The sequence below is a fragment of the Stegostoma tigrinum genome, chromosome 3 (genome assembly GCF_030684315.1).
Source record: "Stegostoma tigrinum isolate sSteTig4 chromosome 3, sSteTig4.hap1, whole genome shotgun sequence".
In the NCBI taxonomy this organism is placed as follows: Eukaryota; Metazoa; Chordata; class Chondrichthyes; order Orectolobiformes; family Stegostomatidae; genus Stegostoma; species Stegostoma tigrinum.
The window spans coordinates 60992398-61010851 of record NC_081356.1 but is presented as its reverse complement, the minus strand read 5'-3'; the positions used below and the strand labels follow the sequence as shown (position 1 = coordinate 61010851).

Sequence of the window (18454 nt, the reverse complement as noted above, 5' to 3'; positions counted from 1 at the left end):
TTCAGATGATTAAACAATAAGATTGAGAGCTTGGTTGACAGGGCAAATGCTGAGTGCAAGCTCCCTCTTGCACAGCAATCCAAAACCTTGTGAAACTGTGTAATAATACAGGGTCACCCATTTACAACAGAGATCACCAGCAATCTCTTCTCCAGCATTTGCTGGTCTTTGGAATTCTTCTCCACAGAGAACAGAAGAACTGGTAGTCAAAGCTGTGCAAGACGGTTTATTGATTTACAAGCAAGACAGAAGTTACAGAGAGAAGGCAAGAAAGCAACCGCAATCTTATAGAATGGCATAGCAGGTTCAATGGATTAAATAGCCGATTGTTGCTCCTCGTTCTTGTGGATTTATACAGGAAAACATATTTATTTGACAGAAAGTTAAATTATTTGACTGTACTGAAAATCTGTTTAACTTTACCTTAAGTGAGTCCTTACAATGGTTGAACAGCTTTTTTATTCCAGAGGTAGTAATGCACTTTCTCCTGTCATTACATCGATAAAGCCTGAGGCTTTGTGGGTGATGTTGCCCAATGTTTGCAAGCCTGTCGTCATTCAAACAATTGCAATTTTCAATCTGAATAATTTTCCCTGAAATAGAAGTGGTGCACTTCAAACTTCCAATCACATTAGCCACAACAAGAAACAAAAACATATACTTCAGTTGCTGGAAATCTGAAATAAATAACAACAGAAAATGCTGGAGAAATTTCACAGGTCTGGCAATATATGAGGAGCAAGAAAGAGAGTTAGAGCTCAGTGTGGCTCTTGTTTGGACCTTAATTCCAGAATTCGGAAAAATACCTACATTTCTGTTTAGTAAAGATCTTGCTGTATTTTTAAGTTTATTCTTCCCAATGCCAAAAACTATTTTCCTACTCACTTCACATAATCATTGGCCAAAATATAGACATGCAAGATCCTTGCCAACTTTCAAAACTATTGTTGTGAAATTAGGGAGTAAGGTACAGACGAATGTTACACTGTGAGCACCACCCTCCCTCAACAACCTACAATAATACCCTGATGCTGAAGCCTGATAATTCTTAAAAATCAAATGTGCATTTTTAATTGATATTCTTATTATGGTAGCAATGTGGCAACTCTCAGGATTTCAAAATACTCACACTGCAATTTCAAATCACAAAAGAGTTTATTCCAAAGTTACATGGACACAAAAATGTTGGTGAGAAATTACAATAATTCCAAAGTCACAAATATTCCTGGCTTCTAGCCAGAAAATTAAACCTCTCTCATTTCCATCTGGCTGTCATGCATGCTGCCTTGGCATTTCATCCCTCAGGAACAGGAGCTCCTTCTTTGTCCTTGCAGCTTAGGGGAGAACCTCAAGGAGGTAAACCACAGAGGTGAGCTATCTGGGGTTTTCATTCTGTCATTCTTGCTGTAGCTTTCCAGTCAGCTCCTAGGTTAGTTGAAACCAGTGCTTGAGGAGCAGTGACAACAGGATGATTAAAGGCAGCAGGCATTGAAAGGACTCCTTTATCCAGGCAACAGTTGAATGCAGGGTTGGAAAGCCTTTAAATTCAGTCCCAGAACTTGCTGCACTGTCAACTAATATTGACGTCAAAACCTGACCTCCAGCCTTGGGCATTCAACAAACAGTATCTGTGCCTTACATGAGTTACTTTTTAAAATGCTAAAGTATGGCTGGCTGACACTGAAAGGCAGCACACAGGTTCTTGTTCCATAGGGAACTGTGCTGCACACACAGGAAAATGCTGCAGCAACGCAGCTTATCTGGTCTTGACTATATTGCTAGATTGTGGTTATGCCCTGGAAGCCCATTTGAGTTATGATAACTAATCAAAAGGTAAAGTCACCATAGTCCTACTGGACTATTGGGCCGGTCTCTCATCAGTGAGAGAGGACCAACAGTGGCTTATCCTAAGGGTCACGAAGTCTTAGGCAGAGGTTTAGAATGAGAGTTCTTCGTGGTAACCTAAGCTGGTGCAGAAATTGAACCCACAATGTTGGCATCAACTGCGAGTTGCAAATTAACTGAGCTAACCAAACCACATCCCCCTTCTCATGCTAACTACAGCGAAAATGGCAAAGGTCTGAGATTCCAATCAAGCATTCACTGAAAGTTCTACGATTCATCATCAGAAGATGCATCATTATGGATTGCACAGGTGGATCAATGGAGGTAATAACTCATGTTACATTTGAAAGTATAATTTCTAAAATTTGTTCATAGCTGTTGAGAACTTGGTGGTAGCCTATGCTGTGCTTCTTGAAATTGTACACAAGTTTCCTGTCAGGCTTCCTGATGTCCCAAACATTTGGTTATATACACTGATAGCCTTTCTCTTTAGCATGGCTCATTGCCATCTTCAAACTCCTAATTCGCAGGAGTAAAATGCAAGACTGCTCTTCATCAGGCTCGGAACTTGCATTATCCTTCCCTTCTGCCCTGGATCCTGGGCGTCCATTATCTCATGTACCAATCCCTCCTCCAGCTTCTAAATATGCATGATAATACTCTTGGAAGCTTCCTGGTCTTGGCAAATGAATAAATAAAGCATCATAGAATGGTCATAGCACAGGAGGAACTATTTGGCCTATTGTGACTGCAGCCATTCTCCAAGTGAGACACATGGCTCAAAGTCATTCTTCTGCTTTTTTTGCAATATCTTGCACATCGTATCATCTAATATCCTCTTGAATGCCTCAATTGAACATGGCTCCACCAGACTTCCAGGCAGTACATTTTAGACCTGTACCATTCATTGTGAAAGCCTTTTTTCCTCACATCAGCTGTGCTTCTTTTGCAAGTCACATTAAATTTATGCCTGCTCACTTCGGATCCTTAAGAGAGTTAACAGTTTCTCACTACCTACTATATCCAGCTCTCTCATGATTTTGAGGACTTTAATCAGATCTCCTCTTAACCTTCATTGCTTCGAGAACAGTCCCAATCTCTCATAACTGAAGTTTTTCATCCGTAGAATGATTTCTGTAAATCTCTTCTGCACACTCTCCAAAGCATTCACATTGATCCTGCAAAGTGACGATCATGACTGTACAGAATACTCCAGCTGACGTCAACGAATGTCTTATACAAATCGACAAGTGTTGAGTTGTGGTGAGGTGAGAGAAGGAAGAAAGGATTACATAATTACAGCATTGGCATTCTATAGAACAAACTGTGATGGGAAAGAAATAGGAAGATAAAAGGAGGCTTATATACACAGTTATTAATCATTGATCCTTCTGGGCCCATTCACAATCGCCACTGCCTCAGCAATGCATCTTGTATTATAGTCAACACTGTCTACTCCAAGATGGTCAATACATGCCAGTCCACTTGTTCTCTTCTTATTCCTTCTTGCTGTCTCCTGTTCTATGCCATCTTCTCCTGCAATAAGGAAGGAAGTGTATCAGTGAATGTCTTACAGATTTCGGATGCCATGGAATTCATTGATTGCCACTGTATGTGAACTGTGATTTATCGATGTGAGGCATACCATAGTGCTAAGTATGCGAGGTCTGAGGTATACAATATGAATTTTAGGATGGAGTACTGACAGAGGAAATTGTTGGTAGTTGCATAGTGGAAGTGCAATGACTTGAACAGTGAATGGAATGAGATGTCAAGTTGATGAGACATTATTTGCAACTTGTGCCCGATCATTAAACTTTATCTCACAGCACTTCCTGCACTACATTTGTGTTCTTCTAACTAAGCTCCTAATATTGAGTTCCACTATTTTATCTTCCTATTTTGTCTTGAGCATTTGTTCTCATAGGCCCCTACCATTCCTGGACATCCTGGATGTCTCTTCTTCTCTCCACATTTTACACCAAAAAGTGTGCATTGCATCATTAAAAAACTTGTGAATTTCTGCTCAAATGTTCAGTTATTCTTTGGAAGCATCATATTATGTTTTCAATTACCTGCTGCTATTTTCTTTTTTTACAGCCACAATGCAGTTCCTCTTTAAGAGAAACCAAATGCCTCCACGTGATGCTAGACATTTGCAGTAATCAATTGTTTCGCCCATGTATTCAGCCAATGCGCATTGTGAAAAATGCTGCCTATGTGCAGGAATCATTGCAATCATCAAATATCATCAATGTGGCTGAACAATTATTCAACATGGGTTTATCACATACAGTGATCACATGCCTATTTTAAGAGTTTGTCTAATTTAGACACCGTTGAAGTTTTATGAACATACATACGTGCTCATGTAGCACCATTCCATGACCATACAAAATTCCAAATACTGCAAAATAAAACAGAATGTTTGTACATTTAGCTGCCAGAGGGCATGTATGCTCTGTATTCAACATTTTGAATATTTGGAAGATTAATTATTTTACCAAGTCCACAGATCAAACTAGACTGAAACAGATGGTGGAAGGCTAGTAGCAAGTGAAAATACCTTTTAAAACAAAAATATCACTTGTAGTACAGCAGTAAGACTAATATTATGAATATTTGAACCTCGATTACATCAGCCTTGAGTCCTAGGCTCATTGATTCTTTAAACTAAATGAGTATGTACAATGCACACAATCTACTGTACATCTAGGGTATTTCACAATAATGTTTTACTTTCAGGTGGAGCATTATGAATTTTGGTATCCACGTGTACACCTATGTATATATTCTTTCACCCATTACGAAGAGAATGAGGAATATCTGGTGACATTGGTCAAGAACCTGTTTCCTAAACTTGCAAACACTTACGAATTCAACCCTTTTAAAATGCAGGAAAGATTTTTAAACTGTTCACGGTTCCTTTGTTACGAGATTGCAACATGCTTTCTCTAACATTTTCTATCATAAGAATGCAATTATAGGTGAGATTGCAGCCTGTGAATAAGGGAATTAGACTTTACCTAATTAATATTCACTCTGCTACAAGTTAACTTACCTACATTTCAAATAAATTAGGATCTCCATCACACATGTTAAGCGTTAAAAGAACTTCCTAAGAGACAATACTGAAGTTTAAGCTGTTTAAACAGGTAAAATTAAATTGTAAAATATAAAAAGCACTTTTTTTTATTTTCATGAATTGCACTTAAGAGATTAATTGGAGTTGTTCTTTATTCTGTTTAACAGTAATGCAGTTATGCCACGGTGCTGAGTTTATAGGTGCACTTGTAGCAAAGTAGTTTAAAAGAAGCTGACGTTTCGGGCCTAGACCCTTCATCATTTTTCTGATGAAGGGTTTAGGCCTGAAACGTCAGCTTTTCTGCTCCTAAGATGTTGCTTGGCCTGCTGTGTTCATCCAGCTCCATACTTTGTTATCTCGGATTCTCCAGCATCTGCAGTTCTTATTATCTCTAGTTTAAAAGAAACCTATTCTTATTTGCTTACACATAACAAATGAAGAAGGAAAACTAAACTAAACTATGTTGTTATATCATTTAAACAAAACAGTGGTGCCCTGCTTTTCTGGGTTTTCATCTTCCTCCTTTCAATTAAAATAAATGAAAAATGACGGTCTGGATTTTTGTCCTGGAGATCTGTACCAGGCTTGGAGAAACTTCCCAGCTCACCTGCATACCTCAACAAAATTGTTCCTGCAAAGGTGGGATTTTCATTCTGGGCTTGAGGAACGTGGAGTTGATGGTGGTAGTGCTGAGTGCAAATAGGATTTTGGGCCGCAACCCTCCCCACAATGATTTTGAGGCAGTAACAGGGGCTGCTGGAGATGGGTGTGGAGATGGGCAATTTAAAGGGCTGACTGGATGCAATGGGAGTTCATCCAGTTTTATTGATTTTATTTAAACTGAACATTGCTCCATTAGCTCTCACCCACTTCAACAACCCTCAAACTCCATAAGTCCACTCCTTTCTGGCCCAAGCACCCTGTAGCTCCACATTTCTCCATGCCAACCTATCTTCCTTCATCCACTGACCCAGATCCCTCACACCTTTGATACCAACCTACAGCATTTATATGCACATTAAAAATGTTGGAATAGGACACTCATGCCTGTTCTGCCATTCTACAGCAGGCCTGATAATCTACTTCAACAGCACATAACCAAGCCATCTCCATGTCCCTTATTATCAGTAATCTAACAATTTCTCTCTTTAACTTACTTTAATGTTTGGGCTCCACATTCCTTTTGAATAGAAAATTTTGTAGATTCATCAGTATCCAAGTAAAGGGGTTTCTTTATCTCAATTCTAATATGCTTGTCTTTTACTCTGAAACTGTGTCCCCTGGTTCTAGAATCTCATCCACAGGGAACATACTTTCTGCACCTGCACTGTATATCCCTTTAAACATCTTTGTACATTTCTGTGAGATTACCTCTCACTCTCCTATACTCCAGAAAATACAGGCCCAAGCTCACTATCTCAAAATCAGACTGGTCAACCTTCATTGCACTCCCCCTTTGGTGACTTCTTTAGGAAAGGGTACCTGTTTTAACCAGGCTTCCACACAACTGAAGCAAAACATCTTGTAATAAAGGTAAACATACCATGCCTTCCAAATTGTTTATAGCACATTTATGCTAGCTTTCAATGAACGAGGTCACCTAGATCTCTTTGGAATCAGCACTTTATAATCTCACACCATTCAAGAAATACTCTGTACCTTCATTTCTCCTACCTGAATGGATAAACTCACACTTACTAACATTATATTCCATCTATCCTGCTTGTGCTCACTCAGCCTGTCTGAATCCTTTTGAATTCCCTTTGCATCCTCCTCACAAATCCCATTTCCAACGAATTTGTATCTGTAAACTTGGAAATGTTACAGTATGGTCCTACATCCAAGTCAATTATTTACCCAGTGTACAGACATACAGGACCAAGGAATCATGTTGCAACAATGTATGAAAAAATGTTTGAAAGTAATTTATCCATAATTTTCTTAATGGCACTACTTCATACTGCAGCCTTATCAAAATGGCAAATCAACCCGATCTTTAAAATACCAATTGCAGAAATTGCAAGCACCTGGTACTTATATCTTATTTAAATTAATTTGAATAATAGAAGAATGAATTCAAGAGAAAGAGCTTTCACTCTAGCAATATTTTACTTTGGGCACCACTGTTGCAAAACACTGGATTTTCAACCCAGCCTAATTTTGCATTCCCGGCTCTGGGCCCTCATAAACAGCTAAATCTCCATATAAGTATCATCAGTCATTAATGACCAGAAGCTTAATTGAAGCAGGTAAAACAGCATTGTGGTTGCAAGAGCAATGTGAAAAGTGACTTTGCTTGCCCTGAAAAAAAACCTTATAAAACATGGAGAGGTTATTCAGAATACTCACCTGGATGGGAGGAATGATAATCCTAAAGTGCTCAACACTGTGCAGGGAACAGCACATGACCCTGACACATGTTTCAAAATCTGCTCTCTACATAACAGAATCAGTATTTGAAATTAATTGGTATTTTATCTTTCAGATCTTGACCAGACATCTGCATAATTTGTGTATCTTCCGCTGTTATTTCAGACTACCAGCAATAATGATCTTTTAAAAAATCTTTTAGTCAAATTTTTGTTATTTTAGGAAGAAAATAGATTTTAAATAGTACAACAAACAGAAGGACTCTGAAAACTAATTGCACTTTTTATAGATAGATATGAGATACGCCATGCAAAATTGCCTATAGTGATCAGGGAGGTGTAGATTAGGTGGGTTATGGGGGCTGGGTCTGGGTGGTATGTTCTGAGGTTCAGTGTGGACTTATTGGGCCGAAGGGCCTGTTTCTACACTGTAGGGATTCTAATTCTAATAGATTACTTGTTAAATGAAAACTCACATAAAGTTTCATCATTTGCCAAGCGATAGAAGCAGTGACAGACTTGGGCAACTTGACAGAGGTCCTGGTGTGATAAGAGGGTGAAAACCTGAATCCAGATCTCATCAGGAAGACAGAGCCACAGTAAATGATCATCAGCCCCTTTACCAGCCTAGGTTAAGATAAAACAAACAAAAGATCGTGATTATCAGTGTTTGATACTCTGTGCAGTGGAATCATACAACACCATCTAGTGGACAAATGATGAACATGTCTTCAACGTGCATAGAAAGACCTATGGCAGTTTGAACTAGTTTTACAACTAAATTACACTATTCGAGAGGTGATCAGATTTCAAATAATTCGTATACATAAGGCAGTAACCCATATGATTTTCATAATTCAAGGCCTCTGGGTCACTCATGAATGGAAATCTTCATTTTTCCACTAGTGCTGTCAAACAATGTAGAAAATAGATAACCATTTCCACTCCCCCTCCCATTCTCTTGATGAACCATTTCCACTCCCCCTCCCATTCTCTTGATGACATGTCCATCATGGGCCTCCTGCACTGCCACAATGATGCCACCCGAAGGTTGCAGGAACAGCAACTCATATTCCGCCTGGGAACCCTGCAGCCATATGGTATCAATGTGGACTTCACCAGTTTCAAAATCTCCCCTTCCCCCACTGCATCCCTAAACCAGCCCAGTTCATCCCCCTCCCCCCACTGCACCACACAACCAGCCCAGCTCTTCCCCCCCACCCACTGCATCCCAAAACCAGTCCAACCTGTCTCTGCCTCCCTAACCGGTTCTTCCTCTCACCCATCCCTTCCTCCCACCCCAAGCCGCACCCCCAGCTACCTACTAACCTCATCCCACCTCCTTGACCTGTCCGTCTTCCCTGGACTGACCTATCCCCTCCCTACCTCCCCACCTACATCCTCTCCACCTATCTTCTTTACTCTCCATCTTCGGTCCGCCTCCCCCTCTCTCCCTATTTATTCCAGTTCCCTCCCCCCATCCCCCTCTCTGATGAAGGGTCTAGGCCCGAAACGTCAGCTTTTGTGCTCCTGAGATGCTGCTTGGCCTGCTGTGTTCATCCAGCCTCACATTTTATTATCTTGGAATCTCCAGCATCTGCAGTTCCCATTATCTCTAGAAAATAGATTGAAATGTTTCACCCTTTTGCGGAGCAAGTTATCAATAAAACTCCACCTAAATTTGCATTTCTCACTTTCTTTTCCCCACTCCTGTACCAATTAAAGCCAAAATAACAAGAAAGTAATCAATTGCTAGGTTTCCTTAAGGCTTCTCCACAAACAACAATTAAAAAAATGCAAACCATGGCCCAAGAGTGAAGCTCAATTAATCTCCATTTCAGGTACCATTTGGCACAGTCACAAAACACTGAACTTAACAAAAAAAAACACTTGCATGTACATGATAATAAAATGTGAGGCTGGATGAACACAGCAGGCCAAGCAGCATCTCAGGAGCACAAAAGCTGACGTTTCGGGCCTAGACCCTTCTCTGATGAAGGGTCTAGGCCCGAAACGTCAGCTTTTGTGCTCCTGAGATGCTGCTTGGCCTGCTGTGTTCATCCAGCCTCACATTTTATTATCTTGGAATCTCCAGCATCTGCAGTTCCCATTATCTCTGACTTGCATGTACATGGTGTATTTCATGACTACAAGCAGTCCCAAATACTTCATGTTAATATTTAATATTTGTAATATAAATATGACAACTAACAGTTAGAATCCATAAACAGCAAGGTGATAATTATCAGAATCTGGTTCAGGTGTCATAACTGATCAGCTAATTTGGTTTAGGTGCTGCTTTTGAGCTATTATTGGTAAAGATACAAGGAAGAAATCCCCTACTCTTCAAATTATGTCATCAGATGATCACATCCACTTGAGAGGACAATCAAGAACTCGGTTTAATATTGGATTTGAAAAATGATACTGCAAAAGGGTATCAAACTAAATTTTGTCTTCAAGTCTCTGGAGTAGCTAATACCTTCTCAACATCTTCACACAGGTAACTTGGAACAGACATCTCCAGATAATACTTAGAATGCTCCTCCTTAAAGACATGCCAAGGACAACCTTTACCTTTCAATGAGGCCAGCTGACTCAGCACAGAATGGAAATGAATCTGACAAATTCTTGGTCTCTGTGGTTCAAATAAATATTTCTTTAAGCCGTGGAATTCTGGTTTTCTTATACAATATAAATGAGGATGAAATACTTGCCAGTTTGTCACAAGGCTGGAAGGCATTGTTCAAACTTTCACCAACTTCACCTAAGAACAAAACAATACATTTCACACCATTTTGTAATTAATAAACTGTAAAAATACGAGAATATATATGGGAGCTCTATTTGAGGATTACGAAACACTGTGGACAAACATGGATAGGCTGGAAGACTGGAAAGACAAGTAGCAGGGACAGCTTAATGTATGAAATGTGATGCAGAATATTTTACCTTTAACAAGGAGGATAGAAAACACACCTTAAATTGCGAGATCCAAAATGGGAGTAAAAGGATTTCAGTGTGTCGAAACAGGTCATTACAGACAGCAACATAATTATAATGTTATATCATCAAATGGTATCCTTTGGTTTTATATCTAAAGGCACAACATACAAAAATACAAGGCTAGATTTTAAATGGCTCCCCTTGTGTAGTCCTTTGGCAGGTGGGTGTGAACACATGAAATAGGTGGTTAGCCCACCACCATACTTTCAAGCTGACCCATACTATACATTAAGTGAGTACATGAGAAAATCGATAGACCACCACTATATTTGATAATTAAAGGTCTATTAGATTTGTTATCAAACATATTAACCTGAATAATATGATGACAATGCCAGAATACGCAGAGAGGTGTTCCTGTACTGTATTTCTCCAACTGCAAGATGTCATCATCTGCAAAATATTGGCTGCTCAAAGATCTCATGGACCCGTACACACGTTATCCAAGGAGGTACCATGTGTGGCGTGATGGCTTTTAACAGTGCTTCCAACTTACGAAAACAAACCACAACTAAAATTCAAACATAGGAATAAATTTGCATTTCAAACCACAATGAAGAGATTAAGTGGCCCAGTGGAAAATTGCACTACTCTTTTAAATTTGTCTGAAACGTATAGAGAATACCTTAGAGTATATCACTTAAACTGTAAATGTTCATCTACAAATCATTTATATTTTCTGCCTATGCATTGGCAAGATATGAAGCAACTCCAGGAATCACAGTTTAAATCCATGCCGTGCTTTAGCTATCAATGCAGATAGTGAAACCCCAAGCTGACTATTAATGAAAAATGGGCAAGGTTGAGAAACCAAATATTATGTATTTTTAGTTAAAGTAAATGAGCTGCAAAACATAGCTCTGTTGAAAAATAATAGGGGTCCAGTCCTAATGATTTTTGATACAACCTGTGCTAATTGTTATGTTAGATATGATAATGATGATCACACACAGGAAAATTGCACAGCAGGCAGTTGAGATACCACTTAGTGCGGATTTGACACTCAACGTTAATTGGACTTTGTGGGTTTATAGCAGTGGCCTATCTTTAAACACTCATTGCTAAACATGCTTAATAGGAGATAAATCCTGTCCCTGCCGACCACCCCATCACCCCACTAATGCTATAAAAGAATAAGTATATAACATTTCAGGTGAGGTCTTCCAATTTTCCTTTGTTGCTGCAGAGTTAGTGCAAAGTACTGTGAAAGTCACAGAGTTCTCAAAACTTCTCAGTTAGAAAGGAGTAGTAGTGCCGGGCCTTTGAAAGGAGAGGAAGGAATTTTGAAGGCCTCTGAACAAAAACCTTAACGGTAGGCTTCAGCACAACGGGGGTACAGAGCAAGGCAGCACAGAAAAGAAGTCGGGCTCTCACAAAGCAACAACAGCTTATTGCTCTAAATATGGATCATGGTTCTGCTTTCCCACCCATCCATATGCGGACAGAACCTCCACAAAAGGAACTCTGCTGCAACCAAGCAGACCAGAGCTCAAACAACTGTTTTGTTGCCTATACTGCATTGGAGGAACCATTCAATTCTCACCTATGTATGCTATATGATTTGTGGTAGTCTGCTTATCCACCACAACTCTTATATGCCAAAAATACAAACCTTCCTACTAGGCCCTTTGTGACCATATTTGGACTTGAATGAGTCACAGAGAAGGGGATGGGGTAGTGAGGATAGGAAATAGGAGAAAGAAGGAACCAATTACTCAGCTACAAAGCCTTTTATTTACACGGTCCATATTAATGACCTAAACGAAGTAGCTGAGAGAAATATAATTCTTTTCCAAGGACACGAACTTAGGTGGAAGGTAAGCTCTGAGGAAGACAGAGATTCTGCCAAGAAATACAAACAGGGTAAATGAGTGGGCAGCAAGGCAGTAGATGGAGTATAATGTGAGGAAGTGTGAAGCTTTTCACTTTGGTAGTAGTGGCAAAAATTATACAGTTTTTTTAAAAGGCACAAATTCATAGATGTTGATATTCAGAGAAACTTCAGCATACTTGTATAAGAAGCACAAAGTTAGCAAGCAGGCATAACAAGTAACCAGGAGGGCAATTGAACATTACCTGGGAACTGGAGTACAAGAATAAAGAATTCTTGTTATAATTATATGGGGTTTTGGTGAGACAACACCAGTGCTGTGTGCAGGTTTATATTTCATATTTTAAAAAAATACACATTTTCTTTGAATGAAGAGCAGCAAACCTTCACTAGAATTGTGTGTAAGATGACAGGTAGTTCTTCAATGACAGATTAACTAAATTTGGCCCTATACAGTCTGGAATTCGATGAGCAAAAAATGATGCCATTGGAACACTCCAGAACCTGAAGTGATTTGATAAGGTAGACAATGAGTGGTTGTTTGGCGAATTTAGAATATGGGCAAAAAACATCAGGATAAGGGATGATTCTTCAGGGCTGAGGTGAGGATAAATTTCTTTACAGATATTGGGTCGGTTAGCTTAGTTGGCTGGATGGCTGGTTTGCGATGCAGAGTGACACCAACAATACGGTTTCGATTCTTGTTCTGGCTGAGGTTACTATTATGGCGCCATCTTCTCAACCTTGCCTGAGGTGTGGTGGCTCTCAGGTTAAACTCACTGCTAGTCACCCGTCTCCAATGAGATAGCAGCCCTAATATCATCTGGGATTATAGTGACTTCATATGTGCTTGGCCTATGTTTTTCATAGAATCAGAGAGGAGTTATCGCACAAAAATAGGTCATTGTGTCTGTACTCACTTTGAGTATGAGCATCTTGGCTTAGTGCCATTTTCTTGCCTTTTCCCTAGGCCCTAGTTTAAGTTTAACGATCATCAAATGCCCTCTTAAATGCCTCTATCGAACTTTCCACCACCATACTGTGAGGTAGTGAACTCTTCAAACCTCTCCAGATCATTCATCACGCAAAGGTGATTTTTCCTCACTTTTGCTTTATCAGCAGATCATTTTAAATCTATGCCCTGTCAGCCTATAGTTACCAGTTATTTTTTCTTTCCTCCTTTTTGAAAAGGGGTGCAATATGGCAGTTTTAAAATCTTCCAGGGGTTTTCCATTTCCAAGAATTTTTAGAAAATTATAACAAATGCATTTGCTAGCACTGTAGCTACTTCTTTTCAGATCCTAGGATGCAAGCCATCAAAGCCAGGGGATTTAACTGCCTTAGGCCCATTAGTTTGTCTACTTCTACTTCACAGTGATGGTGATGATGCTAAATTTCTGCCCCTGTATTTTTCATTGCTAATGAGATGTTCAGAGTGTCCACCCCATAAAGATTAACTCTTCTGCCATTTCCTTGTTTCCCATAGCAATCTTTCCAGATTCATTTTCTAAGGGGCCTAAGGGATCTCCCTCACACAGATTGTGTGCCCTTAAAAGCAGTGAAATGGTTATGAGAAAAAAATGTGAGAAAGGAAACCATGTGACATGCTTAAAAAATATTTTCTGCATCATGTCCTAATACAAAAAAAACCATCATTGATTACGATTAGATTCCATTATTAATTGACTCTGAAAGACAACTTAAAATTTAGATAGATAGGACTGAATGTTCATTCGAAAATGCAAAAATTAAACCACATTTGAAGGAAGTGTTTTAAACTTACATGTTTTTATAGTTTTCAATGAAGTCACTGCTGTAGTGTGAAGCGGTGTTTTGGATCTTGATGTTTCTTGTTGTGCTCGTTTACTATTTGGAACCTTAGCGCTAACAGGGCGTTTGATCAGCTGCCTCGATGACACTAACGGCACAGACAGAAAGACATTGTTTGACCTTCTTTCTAAAACAAAAATTACTTCACATTCTCAAAAATGCCTTCATAATTAAGCCACACCATACAACACTCACTTTCTGGAATATTCATCATTGGAATATGGGAAATAGGGGCAGAAGTGGGTCATTCAGCCCCTTAAACTGGTTCCACCATTCAACTGGATCCGATTCAATACTTTTTCTTACAACATCTCCACATCATCAATAAGTTTAGTATCAGAAATCTATCGATCTGTCCTGAATATACTTAATGGCTCAGCTTCCGCAATTCTCTGGGCTAGAAAATTTCAAGATTCAGCAGTCTGTGACTCAAGAAGTTCCTTCTAATCTCAGTCTGAAACAACATACTTCTTGTTCTGAGATTGTCCTCTTGGATCTAGGCTCCTCAGACAAAGGGAAACATCCTTCTATCTACCCTGTTCAGACCTATAAAAATGTTGTATACTGAATGAGATCACTTCTCATTCTTCTAAATTTTTAAGAACATTGATACAGACTCCTCAATTTCTCCTCATTGGGCAATTCCAATATCCCAAGGATCAGTCTGATGAATCTTCATTCACTCGCTCTTTGGTGAGCATATCCTTCACTTGATAAGAAGCCTTTTAAGTAGCTAAAGAGACAGATTCCAGAAAAGTCCCAGAGGATTAGAAAACTGCCAAGGTAATGCCTGCATTCAAAATGGCAAAGAGACAAAAACACAGGTAACCACAGGCCAGTTACCTTAATGTCTGTCATTGGGAAGTCTATTATAAAGGATGTAATAGCAGAGTGTTTAGAAATACATAATATGATCAAGCAAAGTCAAAGTCAGCATGGCCTCATGAAGGGAATAAAATACTTGACAAATTTATTAGAATTCTTTGTATGCATAAAGGGGAGTAATTGGAATATATTTGGATTTTCAGAAGGCATTTGCTAAGTTACTTCACGTTAGGCTACTTAATGAGAGCCTGTGATGTTGAGGTTAATATATTAGCAAGGATAGAGCTACTTAAAAGGCTTCTTATCAAGTGAAGGATTTGCTCACCAAAGAGCGAGTGAATGAAGATTCATCAGACTGATCCTTGGGATATTGGAATTGCCCAATGAGGAGAAATTGAGGAGTCTGTATCAATGTTCTTAAAAATTTAGAAGAATGAGAAGTGATCTCATTCAGTATAGGATAGAGGATTGGCTAACAGAAGTCAAAGGTTTGGGATATGAGGGGCATTTTAAGGGATGGTAACTACAACTATAAGTGTCACAGTAATCAGTGCCGGTGGCCATAATCATTCACAATATATAACAATGATGTGAATGAGGAAGGCCAATGTATTATAGCCAAGTCTGCAGATGACAAAAGTAGGTGGGAAGGAGAATGACTCAGTGTGCAGGTGGACATAGACAGGTTAAAGAAGTAGGGAAAAACGTGGCTGATGGAATAACCGGAGGAAGATGTGAGGTTATGTACTTTGGCAGGAAGAATAGAGGAGTTGATATGATTAAAATGGAGAAATACCGTAGAAAGTATGAGGAGGAGGATTTGGGATTCCTCGTTCAAAAATCACAAAATGCTACTTTCCAAGCTCATCAGGTAATAAGGAAGATGAATGGAATGTTAGCATTTATTTCATAGGGAATTCAACATAAAAATAAGGGGTTTTGCTTTACAAGGCACTAGCCAGATCAAAGGTGGGATACAAGAACAATTTTGGTCCCCTTATCAAAGGAACTATCCGCTTGCATTGGAGGATGTTCACTGAAGACTGATACCAAATATGGAGGGCTGTCCTATGAGGACAGTTTGAGTAGGTTAGGCCTGTACTCATTGGAATATAGAAGAAGGGGAGGTGACTTCGTTGAAACATACAAGATTCAGACAGAATGTGACAGGGTGGACAAGAAAAGAGTCTAGGACCACAGGGAATAATTTAGATTAAGGGATTTCACTTTTAAGACAAAGGAAGAGGGCTGTTTTCTCTCAAAGCATATTGAATCTATGGAACTCCACAGACAGTTGTAGGGTCGGATAGTTAAGTACATTCAAGGCTGAGATAGGCAGATATTTAATAGTCATGGGAATCAAGGACAATGGAGAAAAGGCAAAAAACTGGAGTTGAAGATTATCAGATCAGCCATGAAGGGTGGAATGGGCTGAATGGCCTATTTCTGCTCCAACATTTCATAGTTTATCTTTAGTGCATTTGACAGATTGCTTATAACTCCATAAAAAGAGAAAAGTTACAAATATACATATTCTCTTAGCTTCAAATAAAGAACACACATTTTTGTTTCAGCAGTTCAGGCATTCACATCAAACAGAAGAATGTAACAACTGAGAGGTTAAATGTTTACATGCATTCCAAATGAAAATAAGTCTTAACAAGATTGAGGCAGAATTCATTCCAGCACTGAAATGGGCAACATAAGAAATTATTGAATGGCTTTTCATAGATTCTTCCTGTGCTTATAAACATCTCACAATGCTCAAATATTTTTTGAATAGTTCAGTCGAGAAATTTCACAAATTGTTGCTATTTTCAGCAGGCACAGAGCAGCTACACTGGTTGAGGAACAGAAATTTAATGCCATTTACATTAATTTTCTCATGGAACTTCCAACATTTTCACCTTACTGTAACAGTTCTTCTTCCTTTAGCATGTGTTAGCCTGTTCTAAATGCTCATACACAAAGAAGCATTTCAAATGATAATAACAACAATTTTACGTAGTAAACGGTAGGTTCGCCAACTTAAGGTACATTTAAGTCGTCATTGGACAAGCATATGGATGTACATGGAATAGTGTAGGTTAGATGGGCTTGAGATCGGTATGACAGGTCGGCACAACATCGAGAGCGGAAGGGCCTGTACTGTGCTGTAATGTTCTATGTTCTATGTTTCCTGGATAACGTGTGTGTGGGAAACAAACAAACTAAGCCTGATATTAATACTGTTCATTAAAATAGTCCAGCTACTGATCAAACATTAGCCTACCCACTGTGCCAAAACTAAGGGGTGGAAGGGAAATGCAACTACCGTGTTCAATTATAGATATTTGTGGGATTAACCCATTCATGCTTCTGAGCTTCCGGTTCAAGATCTAAAATCACAACAGATTCTGAAGAAAAAGGAGGCAACATGCATTTCAACTACTTCCATAATAATAACTGACTGTCTGAATATCTCTAAAGTGCCATAATTTCCCAGAATAAAGTTCTCATCAGCTTTTGAACACACAACTGGAAATAGTACTCCTTTGGGCACAAGCACAGAAAATTAAATCTGAGCCCCAGGAATTCTCTCCCATTATGCAAAAAAGCACTTGATTTGCCCTGCCTTCCATGGGAAGCTCAGAAAATACTGACACAGCACCGAGGAGTTGGAATTAGCATTTTCCCAAAATTGTGAGCTCATACCAGCTGAAGAGCCATTGTGCAGGAGTGTTTCCTTTCTGAATTTCTGACAGTCATCAGCTGATCGTGGTCGATTCATATTTGTTGACCTACAAAAAAAAAAATACCTTTATTCTTAAAATTACTCAAATGAGAGTTTTCAGAGAGACAAATTTTGGAGCTTTGGTGTGGAAAATCTGCATGCCTGTAGAATGTATGTCATATTGTTTCCCCCCCACCCACTGCATCCCAAAACCAGTCCAACCTGTCTCTGCCTCCCTAACCGGTTCTTCCTCTCACCCATCCCTTCCTCCCACCCCAAGCCGCACCCCCATCTACCTACTAACCTCATCCCACCTCCTTGACCTGTCCGTCTTCCCTGGACTGACCTATCCCCTCCCTACCTCCCCACCTACACTCTCTCCACCTATCTTCTTTACTCTCCATCTTCGGTCCGCCTCCCCCTCTCTCCCTATTTATTCCAGTTCCCTCCCCCCATCCCCCTCTCTGATGAAGGGTCTAGGCCCGAAACGTCAGCTTTTGTGCTCCTGAGATGCTGCTTGGCCTGCTGTGTTCATCCAGCCTCACATTTTATTATCTTGGAATTCTCCAGCATCTGCAGTTCCCATTATCTCTGATCCTATACACCCTCTCCTCCCAGACACCACGCACCTTCCTGCCACCAGACCCAGCACAAGCATCTATACCCAGCTACCCTATTCCATACTCTGCACCTCTCCACCTCATCCAGCCCCTACCTTGGAATCTAGCAATACCATTCCCCATCCCAATTCCCCTCTACCAACAGACCCAAAGTCTCCCATCACCATCACGGCAACATGCACTCAACACTCCAATTATCTGGAGTGGCCACATTATGTCCTGGCATCTTAGCCCCTATCTACCCATCATTCTGCTCCTGTACACCCTGCATCCACTTGGCATCCTACTGTGGTCACACAACTACGAGCCCAAACCTGGACATTCTATACT

At 39.7% G+C, this 18454-nt stretch overlaps 1 protein-coding gene across 2 annotated transcripts in view; it reads right to left on the bottom strand.

Annotated features, from left to right (window-relative positions):
• Positions 1-18454, bottom strand: part of LOC125451055 (uncharacterized) — a 114368-nt gene that overhangs the window by 61361 nt on the left and 34553 nt on the right. For both annotated transcript variants that reach the window (XM_048527753.2, XM_048527754.2), the window contains 5 exons: positions 17486-17571; positions 13920-14054; positions 10017-10066; positions 7776-7926; positions 424-593 (listed from right to left, as the gene is read on the bottom strand). In XM_048527753.2, the coding sequence (XP_048383710.1) occupies positions 424-593; positions 7776-7926; positions 10017-10066; positions 13920-14054; positions 17486-17571 (592 nt within the window). The remainder of the gene's footprint in view (positions 1-423; positions 594-7775; positions 7927-10016; positions 10067-13919; positions 14055-17485; positions 17572-18454) is intronic.